This window comes from Orbicella faveolata, unplaced genomic scaffold (genome assembly GCF_042242905.1).
Source record: "Orbicella faveolata isolate gen_17 unplaced genomic scaffold, um_ofav_v1 contig_2, whole genome shotgun sequence".
NCBI classification, from domain to species: domain Eukaryota; kingdom Metazoa; phylum Cnidaria; class Anthozoa; order Scleractinia; family Merulinidae; genus Orbicella; species Orbicella faveolata.
The window spans coordinates 7,344,673-7,361,463 of NW_028301547.1; the positions used below are offsets into that span (position 1 = coordinate 7,344,673).

Below are 16,791 nucleotides of genomic sequence, written 5' to 3' on the forward strand. Positions count from 1 at the left end.
TATGGATTGAATGTTGGTTTAACCACACGCAGAGATGACCATAACAAGTTCACACTTCACAATTGACGAATAAAATCAACAGTTATAACATGTTAATTACCACGACGACTGCGATGAAAAGCCTATTATTTTTTCTTATCTGCACCTCGTGTGCAGACGCATCTAGAGGCTAGAAAATCACGAAAAATTGTTGCGAAATTAACTATTTCCCGTCACTTATCTGTGTGATTATTGGAGTACCCTGAACCTTCTGTCTTTGCAATATGACAGGAAGGAAGAGGAAAATAACATTGCCCGTTCTAATGAATATCATTATCGTGTTGTCGAGTCGTTTTTGAATGGAATAAAAACTGTAATGTCACAAATTAGAGCTCACTCTCACCTGAGATGCAAACCAATTTAAAAATTAATAGGGGTTGACATAGGTGTTTAAATATCTGAAGAAATTAACTGATGCCTTTTGAAGAAAAACTGAGCTGAGGGCAAAATATATCAGATAAACCAACTTTATAGTGAAGAATTCTCAGTACACGTGGAGAGAGTAATACATTGCAACCGAGAGATCATCGTCTTTTGATTGCGATAGACCAATTTCGATATATTAAAATTCAGCCTAACACAATAAACCTCAGCACGAGGCTCTGGGGAATAAACCCCACAAACTCTTTAGTTATTCCCCAGAGCCTCGTACTGGGGTCTGTTGTTTTAGGCTGAATTTTAATATATCGAAATTGGTCTATTGATGCCTGAAAATGGAATGAACAACTCCCGTGTACGTTTCTAGATGTTTCTTATTATATTTATAAGGATGAATTTACACAAAGCGCCTATTTTAACCTTCTTTTTCTATTTCTGAAACCTGTTATGTGCCAGTTCCTGTGCTCTTGTTTGACAAGGTCATGTGACCTCCAGCTGCATCGACAGGAAGTGGTGAACGCGTACGGTGGTCCTGGGATGAGGTGAGCAGAATGGACACGCCTGCAGCCGTGACTGTTAACACATCGTCTGGTCGAGAGGAAATAATTTCAATCAGTTGTTTTGTTTTTCATTTATCTATTAGATGGAGGAACACGACAAAGCATAAAACTGGCACAGTTACATTCACATGCAAAAGACTTTCGTCCCTGGCTTATCTTAAAAATAAAAGAAATAAGCTTATTTATCTTCCTCTCGTTTGTTCAGCGTAATCTTGTTCCAGCCTTGTTCCGTTTTAATTTGTTATTATTATCTCTGAAATATTTCCACCCGAACGTGTTATTATCCTTTGAAGTTTGGAGGTAACTTTGTACATTATAAACAGGCTAAACGTAAGAAAACCGAGGGAAAATTACGTTTTCGAAAAAAAAAATTCTTTTAAGAGAGTTAAATATATATTTATCCTCGCAAAATCATTGCATTATTAATCAGACGGGTGCGAAGAGAAAATAACACCATCGACCTGCCGCGGTGACTAGAACATTCTGAGAACTAACATAACAAGAAACCTATGGCACTAATTAGAGAAAGTTTATATCTCAAGTTTGCCAACGGGTTAAGATCAAATCGAAGTATATTACAATACGGTTCTTATTAAATGACGACCTTTGAGGAGACAACAACTTTCCATTCAGATCGATATTTTCAGTTGTTTGAGAGATTTTCAGTTGTGTACTAGTAAATTTGCAATCCCTTGTTTAAAAAGTTCCTGTGTTTTTTTTTGGTTTTTAAAAATAGTTGAAAATTTTAAATGCTCACTCTTAAGAGTGACGTCATTGCAAGCAGTAGACTAACAATGACAACAATACGTCGAGCTGTGAAGATTATTCTACTGATTGTCAAACCCAGCACGCGGTATTTATACAATGGTTTCTGCCTCAATTTTCACAAAAATTCAAATTCTGTTCTTATAATGTTAAGGTTTCCAATGGGTTGTGATTCAGAAACGCTTTCTATAGAACTACGCACCATACTGTTTTCCGATTGATTCGGAAATATTCCGTGTCCCTGAATATACTATTACGGAAGATTTCTGTCGCTCCTTTAACCTGTTCAAATCCAGTCTTGAAAGATAAATTCTCATTAAGGCAGGATCAAGCGAGAACTGTCGATGCTGAAAAGTTCAGGGTTTAAAGTTTAGAAGGAATCTTTAAATTCTTTCATTCAATATTGATGAGGTGCATGAGAAAAGAATGAGTCTGTTTGCGTTAACTCCTGTTTTCGTTTTGTGTATCCCAGCGTGTTTGAGGGATTGATACACATCCTACATTAGTTTTAACAGGTTCTAAGAGTCTGTTTCTAGCAGTATCACAATGTGTTTGCTATCTCCTGCAATCAGTTTTCTCGTCTCATAATTTGACAGTCCATTGAAATTGCTAAAAGAAATGTTATAACGATCGATTGAAGCGGAGAATCCTTAAAATGCTACAAATTAAACTATTATTTATTTGTTCCGATATAAAATTGACAGAAATATTTCAGTAGCTCAAACATTTCAGTCAGAATAGTCTTTGAAACTCATCCTTAAAATATGCTTAATTTAATCGTCAATGAACTGCGAAACGCCCGAAGGCGAATTGAGGCAAAAATTATGCTGAAATTACGACGAGCAAGCCAGCTTTAAAATGTCTGAATCCTTTATATGACAAAAATTTACAATTTTCCAACCAGTGGGATAAATTCGCGAAGATTGCGGTAGATTTAGTTCTGGCTTGTTTAGGCCATCTGGTGGATAATTTTGCCTCGGGGTAGTAAAATTTAATTTCCTGTTTTTCGACCTCTATCGTAGAATCTCTAGAGCAAACAATGCGCACAATCTGTCATAATCCGTGCATTGTTTTCGCTACAAGATTATGAGAGGGTTAGGGGTCAATTGTTAGATTAATATAAGCCGATACACGCTTAAAGTGATTTAGTTGTGAAAACATTGTTATGAATGGGATCGCGTTAGATAATTGATTGTCTTGATCGTAGCTGACTTTTATAAAGACAATTCTCCAAGAAAAGTTCATTTTTGCTGACCTCGTTAAGCTTTCTCGTTTAACGTGTTCCTTGTGGCGTAAAGTACAGTTCTTCAGGCTTCGAACTACTGCAGGTTCAGTGTCAAAACTATTGATTGATATTGTTAAAATCTTTTCACTAGAAACTAAATAAAGTGAAACATAGACTAGGCAAGTGGTGAAATATATCATCTTTATAGTATCACTAATTTTATTTACTTTAGAGTAAACGTTTAGTTGCATGTCTGCTCAATGAAAATTACTTTTTTTTAGACGCATTGTTAGTATGCGTGACAAATGATGACTTTGAACTTTATCTGTTTTGCGGCGAAAACAAGGAAGGATTGTTTTTAAATGATCTACACAATGTATACTGAAAGTTTGAAAAAAATTCACGTGGATCAAAGCTCTGAGGTTTATTCATCAATGAAGACCACACGGTCGAGTAACATTTGCAAACCGCAAAATTTATACAATGTTCAACGCCAAACAGCTACACCCATTTGTCATCAATTGTTGTGATGTCGGTAAAGTTACAAAAAAATTAAGGTTTTGTTTTTCCGTAGCGACCTGAGGCAATTTTATCATTGAGCAGATGGCGGCAACGCACTGATTAGAAGAATCGACAGACTACGACACAACACGTGTAAAGGTCTGTGTTAGACTCGAACTTGCAGGAAACCTCGATTTGTGGACTTTAATATTTGAAGTACCAGTTGTGTCGATGTAATTTGAAGAGGAATCTTTGACAATCTGGAAAGATACCACAGTGCTCAGTTTTATGACGCGAACGCGGAATATTGGTCACCCATCGTAACAAATACTGTAACCATGTTTTGACTAAGTCGTTTGTGGTTGAGCGTCTAACGAGACAATATCCCTTTGTGGGGCTAACTAAAAGCGCAACTCGTGTAGCTTTTATAAATGCGTTCTTTCTTCCTGATAGGGTAAGCTCGAAAAGGTCAAATCAACAAAGAAACACGCTGAGATTCGACAATGAGGCTGTTAGCTCACAATTCCACAATAATCTGTATTCTCTTTCCAATTGCCCATAATTCGCTCTGTTTGCTCCCCAAATTTTGCATAAACTATTGTCGTGAAATACTCTTGGGAGGTGTGCATATGCCAAAGAGCATTTCACAACAATAGTTTATGCAAAATTTGGGGGGCAAACAGAGTGCATTATGGGCAATTGGAGAATAGAGAATTGAAAACAACGCTGAGAAACAAACCTGACTGTTCAAAAGGCGTATAACAGTTTATTTTGTAGAACAACGAAACGTTGATAATCCCTTTGAACTGATGAAAAAATAAAACATAAATCATGCGGACTCGAAGGAAATAAATTAATGATAAATTGCGATGATAGTGGTGATTACTAACATGATTATCTTATTTCACAACATGTCCTCAGAGCTCAAATATTGGATTCTATAATACTTCCGTTTTAATATGATCAGAAAAATAAACAACGAGCTAGTTTGTTTAGAGTCTGTTTTAACTCGCTGATAAAAATTTGAAACGTACTTCAAAATATTTTCAGTCACTGATACGGTGTCGCCTTATAGAAATTGACCTAAATCTCAATTGCCTGGGTTGGGTGAACAAAATTAGATTGTTTTCACCCACTAAATTTTTAAGAGGGAATCCACCAGAAGTTTGAGTAACAAGTGGACAAAAATTTTGAACCAACAATATTTACATTGTATTGGGCCTTTCATGCGACTGTTTTAAATATCGTCTCAAAAGAAATCATTTCTAACAACACCAAATGTCGAAAACAAATGGTAAAGTACTGGCGAAATGACACTGACGCTGAAATTTTGCCTGTGTTTGCACAATTTCCCTGAACTTTAAAATTTATTTCTTCCACTTCCCATGGGAAATTGTTTATGGTATTATTTCTGGCAAATATTTATATATTTAGCTTTTAGAAAATGCAAAAAGGACTATAATATACTTAAAATTATCCTGGTACAAGGTTTTTGTCCACTAAAACTTGAAATTGCTTAGGGTTCCTATCAGATGTTGTGTGAAAATCACCATGAAATTTTAATTTCGAGAGACCGCGATGTTATTTTTCTCTGCGCTTTTTCAATCCCTTGTTATGTAGAGGAGGTAGGCCAGTATGTATCAGAATCATGACGCCACTTAGAATCTTATGAAAGTATTTATAAATGTATCTTTCATTGTATAAGATCACAAATAGCACTAGTCATTACCATCGATTTCACTGCAACGAGACCTTCCAAATCAAAACTCTCAAGGCAATAGACTTCCGTCAATCATACTTACCTAATATGGCTATGGTTCTTGTTGCAAGGCCAGTTGTCGCGGGTGAATTCAAAGTGGCGGCCTGAGTAGAAATTTAGCTCCAGGACTGTGTTGGAGAGCGTTATATATACTGTACAGGGTTTGTAGCGTGAAATATATAACAAGGAAACTCAGGGGCGTAGCCAGGGGAGGGTTCCAGCGGTTCTGGAACCCCCCTTTTGGGTTATGAAAATGAATATTATTTCAAGAGGAAAAAAGTATCGGAACCCCCATTTCGAAATTCCGTGAGACGAGATTTTCGTTTATGAAGAACAAAAGAAATCAATTTAAAAAGGCATCACATGCTCTATCGCAGGTTACAATATTATACGGGTGCATAAATTGGCTATCACTTGTCCTACGTTTTGTTGACAGTGATGGATATATTCACGAAGAATGTTTAAGATTCAACCAACCACGCCTCCCAGGGTCTTTTCCCTGGCTTGGGGTGGGGTGGGAAAAGGGAAAAGAAAAGCCAGGGAAAAGACCCTGGGAACGAGGTTGGGATTCAACAGTCTGCAGAGAATAACCGGGGAGGCGATCGCTAGCTCGACACTGGATACCCTACCACAATAAAACAAACAAAAAGTGTCGGGGCCGAGGGTACGCTGGAGCGTCTGATATGTCATCCTCTAGGCACGGTACACAAGCACTAATACGAGAAAAAAATCCAAAGGCTGTGTACACACACCGCAGGGCTCACTGTCTAAACCTCACAATCGTTCACTCCTTTGATCAACCCCTTATCAGAAACATGCTTGGAACATTCAATGAAGTTTGCATTTTTTTTAGGTATTCACCAAAGCGTAACAAGTTTTTGCTTGCTGTAATTGAGAAAGAAACCCTCCAGGCCAGCAAAACAACGTTGCTCAGCTTGTGTAGAACACGGTGGGTTGAAAGGCATGAGGCACATGAAGTTTTCTTTGCGCTTTTGCCATCTATACTAAGAGCACTAGAAGCTATGTCAAATGAGCGGCTGTTTGCAAATCAATTCGGGGAAACTGCCTGGAATTGGGACACTGACAGCAAAAGCAAGGCAAACAGCCTGTTACATGCAATATCCAATTTTCAATTTATCATCACCCAGATTACGACGATGAAATGCCTTTCGATACTGAAGCCATCCAGTATCAAGCTGCAAAAGCGAGACATCGATGTCTATGAAGCATACAGCAACATCAGAGATTTAAAGGGTGAGCTACAAGATATCAGAGGAGACATCGAGAAATATTGCTCGGAATGAGGCAGCATGGCTACCACCACAGCGAGGAAGCAAACATCGCCGAGCCATCTATGCCACGCGTTGTTGGTCGGCAACAGCACCGAAGCAATGTCGAAGCAGGAACACCGAGGAGTACTACAAAAGAGCGCTCACCATTCCTCTGTTGGATCATCTTATTTCTGAGTTAGACACCTGTGCCTACTTCCAGCCTTGCTAGTCTCTCGAGAAGGAGACCCTGTACAGGCCGCTTTGCAGTACTATGCAGATGACCTACCATCACCCCAGGTTTTTCATGTGGAACTTTTCCGTTGGCGGCGCAAGTGGCTAAACGCGGATCAAGACCTACCCAGGAGTGCGGTTCTGGCATTAGAAGAATGCAACCATGAATTCTTTCCAAACGTACATAAGTTGTTGCTCATCTAATGTACGTTGCCAATTACCTCTACAGAATGTGAGTGATCGTTCAGCACATTGCGGCGACTGAAAACCTATCTGAGGGCGACCATGACCAGTGAGCGAGAGTCTGGCCTTGTGCTAGCTAATGAACATCCATTATGGTAGGCAAATTGACATTGGTGCAACAATCGACATTTTCGCACGGAAGCATCCACGGCGCCTCCTTCTTTCTGATATCCTAGCTGAGTGAACGGTAAATCACAAGTCTACAGCATTTGATGAAGTATGTAATATGTCAAACAATTATGTTATTATCCATTTTTAATTCTGTTAAGGTCCATCTCTTCAGGAAGTGAGATTTGCAATCCCCTCGTAGAAATACTAGCTACGTTTGGCGCTAAAATTATCGGAAATTTGTGCTCAGAATCAAGGAAACGCCATTTCTGAAGTCCCAAATTCCAAACATTTTCCGGGGGAGCATGGCCCCGGACCCCCCTAGTAAAGAGTGCCTCCGGCGTTCGATTGTCAATCGAGCAAACAATATATATTAGGAACCCCTCTATGCAAAAAGGCTGGCTACGCCCCTGAAACTGTATGTGGGAAGACATACATGAAGAAAATACAGGAAAGGTACAGAAACACCTCCAGGATTGATTACCCAGCACAAAAGAGTACAACAAGGAAAATGGACGGTCTGTGTATCACACTGAACAAAAGAAAAGCATCTTAAAGCACGCTGATCGGTGTTTTACTTTACCTCCGGTACATGACATGCTGTTTGTGAGGAATATTATTCGGCAATATCCAGCAGTACCCGGAAGGTTACAGCAATGGCTAGAGTCTGCGAGGGGGTCAATAGTGACGACTGTGGCTTCCAGCAGTCGATAGATAAAGAGGATTGAGTTGATATGAAGGAACCGTAAGTACTTTTCAATTATAGATTTATTACAGTCTTCTTAGGATTTCTGTTAGACAGAAGAAGAAGAAGAAGAAGAAGAAGAAGAAGAAGAAGAAGAAGAAGAAGAAGAGGAAGAAGAAAATGTAAAGTTTTTCCTCCGCAGCTCACTACTCATGACAGTGGGGTATCGATGCTGTTCGATTGACGGAGGTCTATTGCTTAAAGAGTTTTGATTTTGAAGTTCGCGTGGCAGTGAAACTTGGCAGTGGTCAGGCATATCCGAAGTTTTCGAGTTGTCTACTGTAATATCCTCTATAAACCTCCATTTTAACATATCCATACCCCTTGGTAGCTGTGTGGCGTTTTTTAGCGTTCCACCGGCCCTGACTTAAAAATGCTGTTAATGTCAGGTACCAAATTCTCGCTGTAACCTCGCATATTATAGGGCTGAAATAGTTTAAAGTATCATTCGGACAATCCAAAACATTTTTCGTGTTACCTTCGAATATAAACGCGCCAGAGAGAAAAATAAAAAAAATAAAAAAAAAAACGAAAATCATTCATATTGCGACTAAAAATGTAAAACAGCTAGAGCCAGTCAGCGATTCTGTGGCGTTATCATAATTGTAAGACGGCTTTCAGGGCAACCTGTCATACGGATCATTTCTAAATAATTATCATATCTTACTGGCTATAGTTTCTCGGATCTATTCTTTTCTCGTGTCTTTTCTGACATGTGAAGACTGGCAGCTGGTTAGTTCTTTCAAACCGATGACCTTGAAACGCTGCGGGAAAGAATGGCGATCATTCAAAAATAGGGCGCACTAAGAATGTGTTAAGTTATTTCCATGAAAGCCCTGGTTTGCAAGGAATCGAGTCCTTCCAAGTCGAGTTACATGATCTCTCTGAGAATACGTGTGAAAGCTTACCCAGCTTTTTGGAACAGTTTTCCCGGTTTTCCAAGGTGACTTACATCCACTTCTATCCGGGTGCGTACGCGCTTGGCCATATTCTTCGCGCGTGGGAAGATTTCTATCTTAGAGACCCAAACTGTGGAAAAACACCGGCTGTTGGTCTAGAAACCTAGGGCCCGTTTCGAGAAGGTCCCGAAAAGTTTTTTGTCTTTTCCCACCCGGAAATCCATAGCAAAATCTCAAACCTTATGATTGCAGAGATGTTTTATTCCCATATTCTTGATATGAACAGAAGTTTCCTTCATAAAAAACGTTTCAGGTGTATACACCTCTCTGTTTTCAAATACAGATTAACCTAAAATGGCTTTGCGGACCCGAAAAGTTTCCGGGGTTTTCGAGAAACGGGCCACTGGTTTCGAGTTTGGCCCAGTCCACCGCGATCATTAAACTGACTCCCATAGTAACTCTTTCCATCGCAGAAATGGCGATAAAAATTATCAGGGAAACTAGGCAAAAAAAATGACGTGGTTAATAATCTGCAATAGCATCTTGTTAACGAAGAATTACGGAGCATAACGCGAAATACGGCTCTTGTGTAATAGGGCTTGGCCGAAAAAGGGGTATCGAATGGTCTTTGCGAGCGTTTGCGAACATGCGAGCAGTGCGTTTATTTTTGCGAGCACGAGCAGTGATCAAATTTGTCTTGCGAGCAGCGAGCACTTTAGAAAATACAGATGGCGAGAAGGGAGCTCTTCGTAAATTTTCTGTTAGCCGGAATCTGTCTTTTATTGAAAGGAAACGTTTTGCGCCAGGTGATCTAGCTGACATCGTTAAACCAATCCCATATAATATAATCTTTGTCATAATTGAAAGAGCTATATTATCATTCAATACAGTTTACCAGAATTGTGACATCAAAATTGCATCTGACAGAGCGTAAATTGCATTACAATATCGGAACTTAACACTTGCTAAGGGCTATTAGCTAAGGTTAATTAAGGGAGGGTTTGACTTAGTGAGCGAATCGCTCAACTTCTTTAATTTCTTCCTACAAAACCATCTTTCTGAGTGCAGCAATCTCAATTTTAAGGTGTGCGTTTTTTGATGTATTTAAATTTTCTTTATTTTTTCACATCGTACTGTTCTGACCTCTTAAATAATATTTAGAACTGGAATTGTGTTTTTAATATTGGGTATTTTAATCTTGGACATTGTAACAAATGACTTGACTTAACTGATGGCATAACCCGTCCACCCATGTGGCAAATAATCAACTGGTTTTTGCTTCTTTTTGTCAGGCCGGGTTAACTGCTGGTTAATTTTGTTTTGTTTCAGTTTTTGGAGATCGCGCAATCTCACATTTGGAGTAATCTTTGTTTGATCCAAGTCATAAATTCCAAGGTGACCTTATAAATTTCTACAACTGTAGGCAAGATGCCTGTTTTCACATAGTAAAAATTTGGATTCCGAGTCTTCGCTCTTCAATCATGATGTGGTAAACTTAGGTAATTAGGTCGCTTGCCTGTCCTCAGCTATGGTTCAAGGCGCAAAGCTCTCCAGGATTCACGATTTAACGCTCCCAAAGATATGATGCGATTTTCAGTTGCCTATTTTTGTAACTACAGTAAGATAATTCTGTTGTCTGTCATAAGAATCTCTTCAAAAATTGAGTTGTTTAAAGCGCTCTGTTTTCTGTGATATATAAATGTGTCATTCTTTTTAACTTGAATGTTTTTGTAAATTGAAGTTTCGTTCGTGTATTGGTCATCATAAAATGTCAAATTCGCAACTTCCGAAAAAAAAAAAAATCGCAAATTTCTTCAATGTTGCACCGAAAGCTTTGTTGTTCAATGATAATTTTGTTTTATTCGCTTCTTTGTTTTAAAATGAGACGCGACAGGTTGTAAAGTTCATATATTTACTGCTGTCGCCAAAAAGGTGGTTTCCTGGTACGTTAAAATGGAAGAAAACCGCGAGAAGATTTAGTTTCTCAGGTCCAAATGGATATTAAGCGCCAATCTGGGACCTAAGACAAGTTCCTATACGGAAAAAGGAATCATGAACCACTTAAAACGTGCAAAACAAGATCAACGGAAATAGTGCTTGAGGCTAACCACAACGCCTCTTTTTTTGAGTGCGAGAAACAAGCAAAGCCGTTCCTCGAACTGACCAACTAAATAATTACGGTTAAAGTAATAAAACCCTTGACTCGGAGGTCATTTGGAACATTCGTAAACTAACAAGAAAAAAGGGACACGCCGCTGTATTGGGGCGAGACATAATAGGTTACCAGTCACAGTAGAAATACACCAATCACATTGCAGGGAACTTGCTGAATCAATTGTCTACGACAAAGGATTACCAGGACTTGTGCCACGCATCTCCCATTGATGTCCGTGGAACAATTGAATTCCACGTGCCTTGAATAGAAACCTCAGGAATTTAGCAGGATTACTGAAACTGGTTCAAAGATTACGGCAACCTTGAAAGGCAGCCTTGACAGCAAGCTCTGTGGGTTAGAATTTTTTATGTACCACTCTAAAATGGAGGCCACCATTTATGAGGATCAAAGCTTCTTATTAGCAAATAGAAATTCCTACGCACAAGACAATGGAAAATTATGGTTAAACTTGGCGAATGAGTACAAATCGACGGGAAGGAGAGACGAATTCGATATTTCAGATTTGCTGAGATCTCCAGATATTGGAATTTCATCGCCAGATCTCGAGACGATCGTGTGGAGAAACTTCCCCGATAATTGTACGGTGAAACCACAGTCAGTGTCTTCGCCTCCGCCACTTTTTGTCCCGCAAGAAGATTATACGACACAGCAAGTCACAGCAGAACAAGAGGTGTTTGCTAGGGGGTTTACTGACGCACTGCAACGACTGCGAGAAGAAAGGGAAGTTTGTCAACTACGCACAATAGAGACGCCGACGGCGGACGAATTGGTTGACGACTCAAAATGCACTTTTATTTCTTACAGATTTGATTCATCGTATCGCTTACCCTCTTTTCAAGAAACGTTTTCACCTGCTAAATTTACTGGTATGATTAAAACCAAAACAACCCAAGACATAGATAGGACTTCTTACGAGCGGGAATGTGGACAGCAACTCGAAGGATCGGAGATCTCAGAGTGGTTTAAAGTGGAAACGTTGGAAGAAGGATTCTCTGGGCAGCAGCAGCAGTGTTCCTACAAAGACTGCTTGTTAAATTCACCCGGAGAAGATTCCGATGATTATTCTACCAATTCTCCATCACTTCTAAGCCCTTCTTCTGATTTTACGACTCAAGATTATCACTACGGAGATTTCGAAAGTGATAACAGGGTTCCAGAAGACATGGAGTTTCAGGACGGAGTGCATGGGGATGACGATTTTGAAATGGACGGTGAGTGGAACCATGACCGTCACCACACAATTCAAGACACCCCAACACCAAAGCACTGGCTAACCGTTCACACAAAACTTTATAACATGTCTGTCTTAAAGCAAGAAGTAGACACATTGGAGGAACAGGCACAGTCAGCCATTATGCCCGAAAGCATCGACGTGCAAGGGTTCATCAAAACGGAAAGAAAACGGCGAAAGAATCGCTTGGCAGCGTGGAAATGCCGTCAAAAGAAGCTTATACGTGAATCAAGGTTGGAGACGACAGTCGAAGAGCTGTGTATGGAAAATTCTAGGCTAATGGAGGAACTGGAGAAATTAAAACGAAAAAGGCAACAGTTGGAACAGACGTTTATTAAACATGTGACAAGCGGATGTGAAGAGGCTCATGTTCAATACACGGAAACATTTAATGGGGACAGTTAAGACTGAAGGTTCACTTATGTCCCTTATTTTGGTGAGTATGAACCCGTCAAATCCACCACCAAACACATGTCAGTCGTTGTTGTTCAAAACGGAGAAAATGTTTCTTCACTTGAAATTGTTGACGGTTGTCTCGCTGTGTTTGTCTTATAAATAACGCGAGTTTAAAGGCGTCCCATCATGAGGCTTATGGTTCACTTATCCTCTCTCCAGCATGATTTTACTTTTCGTGTATTTCCTTTGCCAAATGCTGGCTAAAACGTTGGTAATGTACTGATTTAGAGAAGACGTTACGTCAACCAAAACAAGTTTTAACTTGCGCAATAGTATATTAGATTTGTAAGCATGGTAATTTGGTTTGGCCAAGAAACACTGTGTTCAGTTTGCATATTAGAATGATTCCTCAGTGGGACAGCCTGCAGTATTATGTGCATTTTGATCTGAGTTATCGTTTTACAGACTTCATTAAGCCTTGGCAATTGTCTTTTTTTTTTTTTTTGAGTTTGCAAACGATCTCTTCCTTTGGAGATTAGGCTAACTCGATTTGTGCTGTCACCATGAGTGATTCAACTTTTTCTGACTAAAAATGTCTCAAAAGGTAGTAGTGTGAAATGATTCGCGTCTTGAAAACTTCAGCCTAAAAATTTCAAGGTCGATGTTTGCAATCTATTTCAATCTCTCTCAAACTTTATTTTCCTTGTCACTTATTTGGTTTGCTTTCAGCATATTTCATGACGACTTTGGTTTGAGACATAATAGGCTAGTTGTCGATTTTGTGATTGATTATGAGCAACAATTTGTGCACGTGAGTCCCAAATCCAAGTTCTAAATTATCTTTGACCCCGGATACACGAGTAGCACAGCTCGACAGCTTTAATTTCCATCTCAGTAATGAGACACCGGAGACTCTGAAACACGATAATTAGCTTGCGTTTTGAATTCAAGAAGTAGAGGGGTGCAACAGCGCTTTTTCAGAAGCGAGTTTAGGTGTTCGTTTTGTAACGCTGAGAGTTCAATCGCTTTTTATTCCTATATAATTCAACTGCTTTTTACTGAACTTTATGGTAAACGCAAAGCCCAGCTGAGGGAGCATGCCGTCACAGCAAGGAGATACCGAAAATTATATCTTAATTAAGTTCTCTAGGTACAACAACCTTGCATACGGCGGCTGCGCCCGGAGTACTAATGGCAGTCAAAACTGAGCTGTCCTACCGAAACGACACGATAATAGCCTTTTTCTTCACAGCTAACAAAAATAAAGTCAGTTGTAAAGTTGCTTTGGCCTCTTCTAATAGTTAATTTGAGAATTCCGGGTTTAATTTGACGGGCAACAGCATAATTTGTTCAAAATAAGACAACTATTATCCTACCTGGCGACACCGACGAACTATGAGCGATTTGCCATGCCGCAGGCCGACCACCCATTTTTGGCGCCAAATTAGAAGCTTGAACACATCAAATGTTTCATACTTTTCACTTTTTACAATCTGATATGGTTTTGGGAATTTTAAATCCCTTTTCGTAAATATTTAATGCCATCTCCAGTGAGAAAAGTTGCCCGATTTCAAAGCCTTTCCTGTTAACTTACATTGACGTAAGGACAGTGAAGTTTTTTCCGCCCGCTGAATCATGATTGGTCAACTCAAATTACAGGCCCGCCAGCCGTAGTAAGGAAGGCCATCTACATCATTACTGATTGTTATACATTTCTTTCACGCCCCACCTAGGCTGATGATTTTCTTTATTCTGATTACTTTTCTGTTGGACAAAATAGTGATATTGTATGAAGAATTAGTAGTTGATCCTTTCTGAGCGGACATGTTAGGAATACAAAAATTGTAATTGTGAGGAGGCCGCAACTTTGAAGTCAATACTGTTAGACTGAAGCACACAATCCAGTTTCAGTAATGTTTTTAAATTTACTCAGTGCACTTGCCAGGAAATATCTCTTCAAGAGTGCTATGACCAAACGATCAAAATTAATCAATTCAATTAATAATCAGAGATATGATAGGAGGAAGAGCTTAGCCCTTTTAACTATGACAGCATTCAACATTAATTCTTTAACGAAATATTTTATTAACCCTAAGAACAAATTCTTGATTTCAACGTAACTTTTCAAAGTTAGGACTACAAAGTTTTGATACCAAGGTATCTTTCTTTCTGGCTTAAATTATATAATCGATAGGAAATGTATTTTTCTATATTTGGTATTTCCATATTATACGTTGAGATTTGTGATAAAGGTCGAGAGTATCTGATGGAAAGTTGAGGTTTTGTTACGCTTCAGTAATAGTCCCATGACACGCTACAGCTATTTATCAACACCCGTAGACGTCAGTGTTGCAGTAACCGGATTAAATGTCGACACATTGGGACTCCTCAGGCCGTGTATATAACGGCTCGCCAGCGTTTTATAGAGACGGCGCGCGTGGCCAAGTGGTTAGGGCGCTAGATTTGTAATTCGGAGGTCCCGGGTTTAAACCCTCCTTTTTGCCCCTCTGTTTACAGTAATTGTTTCTCGATGTGCAGCTAGTGTCCCCAGTAAGAACAGCAGTGCTAAATACCATGACACTCGAATAAACTGATTGCTTGATTTATTATTTATCTATTTATTTACGTATCAAATTAAAGTATTTATTTTATTTCTAGGTTTTTTCCCACGGATCGCAAAATGAGGTCACTTCAAGTCCGCCTCGGTCTTAAATACTCTTACCTAGTTCGCAGGCTGTCAAGCCCCCTTAACGACGAAAATCAAAAGTTCTTGAGTGTCTTTCCCTTGATGTGTTCCTTCTTTCATTTGCTTATCTGTATTCCCGTTGACAAACTAAAGTTTACTATGAAATGTGGGCGAGAGAAAGAGAGAGGAAAGGTCGGACGAGAACATGGAGGAAGTAAATTAAAAAAAGAAGACAAAAAAACGACTTTTGTCTTTCCGATGTGATAACAACAACAACAACAACAACAACAACCACTGACCACTTGTGAAACAATTTATGTTTACCTAATTGTATCCTATCATATTTGTTATCACATCGCCAATATAATTAATGAAATAATTACGATATGCTATATTTTAGATATCATATCGTTCGCCAGCATTTCTTGGTCTTCAAGAACTGTTTGCACAGAGATAGGAGACACCACCAGGCTTTCAGGTAAAAAAATCCAATATGCTACTGCTGCACTAAGGGCACGTTATTCCAGATGAATTAGCTATTGTAGTACCGGTCACGGAAAGAGTATTTCTCCAACTCCTAATATTTAGAGTTTACTTTTTTATCTTTGTTGTCATGAGCGAAATCGTTGACAGTCTGTCTAGTGCTAGGGAATTCGAAACTTGTGACTGAACATTAGCCAAGATTGCTATCTATGTGTTAAAATGTGCTTGTTTGAGTAAAGTGAAGAGAAGGTACGATGTTGCCTCTACAATCTTATATAGCTGGTTGAATTCAAAGATGGTTCTAATTTAAGATCAGCTAAATTATCATTCGAACTGGATCCTGCTCATATCAAATGCCCAGTCGTGGAATATTTACTCTACTCTTTTTTCCTAAATAGGCAACGAAGTGCAGTTGATAACGATTGATTGTTCATCGACGATCGTTGAACGGTTGGTTGGTTTCCATGCCAACCCAACTGACCACCAATAAAACACCCCGAGCTCAGTAGCTCGGAAGCAAGAGAAAATATAAACGACGAAGGATTAGTAGTTTTAATTCAATAATGCATTTATTTCGAACGAAAACCTTTTTACAAACTTTATTTTTTGATAATAAATTTTATTCCTATTTGCCTTCACCAGAACTGAAAACAAAATTATTCCTTGGCAATTGGTAGGAAAAATACCATTATTGAGGTTTTTTAAGATGGCCTTGTCGATTTTATAGTCTTAATATTTTGATAGAGATGAATTTATCAACAGCTTAGTGAGAATATTAAGCAATTGTCGTACAACTTAAATATTTTGAAATAAAATAATTTTTTGAAAAAATAAAGATGTTAATGTCATTAGTTGTTGTCTTCTGTTATCTAATTTGTCAACTTGAATTACAAAATTAAGCAAGTGATCATCGTTATAGTCAATCCAGCAGAGATGAGCTATATCAGCTGACCTATGACCTATGACCGATTGACTTTGTAGCCAATCGGATGCAAGATGCCTTTTTAATAAAGTAAGAGAGAGTGTGTCACGTGACCTTGTCAAACACACAAAAAAATGGCCCTGGTACGAAACAGATACCAGAAATGGAAAGAG

General features: G+C 38.9%; 1 protein-coding gene and 1 pseudogene across 1 annotated transcript; both read left to right on the forward strand.

The window, feature by feature from the left end:
* The first annotated feature begins 6,537 nt into the window (after positions 1-6,537).
* On the forward strand, positions 6,538-6,982 carry LOC149111763 (52 kDa repressor of the inhibitor of the protein kinase-like; annotated as a pseudogene).
* Positions 6,983-10,995: 4,013 nt separating this feature from the next.
* LOC110042805 (transcription factor Jun-like) lies at positions 10,996-16,545 on the forward strand. Its single transcript, XM_020748174.2, has 2 exons — positions 10,996-12,567; positions 15,186-16,545. The coding sequence occupies exon 1, from the start codon at positions 11,247-11,249 to the stop codon at positions 12,534-12,536; it is 1,290 nt and encodes a 429-aa protein (XP_020603833.2). The 5' UTR covers positions 10,996-11,246; the 3' UTR covers positions 12,537-12,567; positions 15,186-16,545.
* The last annotated feature ends 246 nt before the right edge of the window (positions 16,546-16,791 follow it).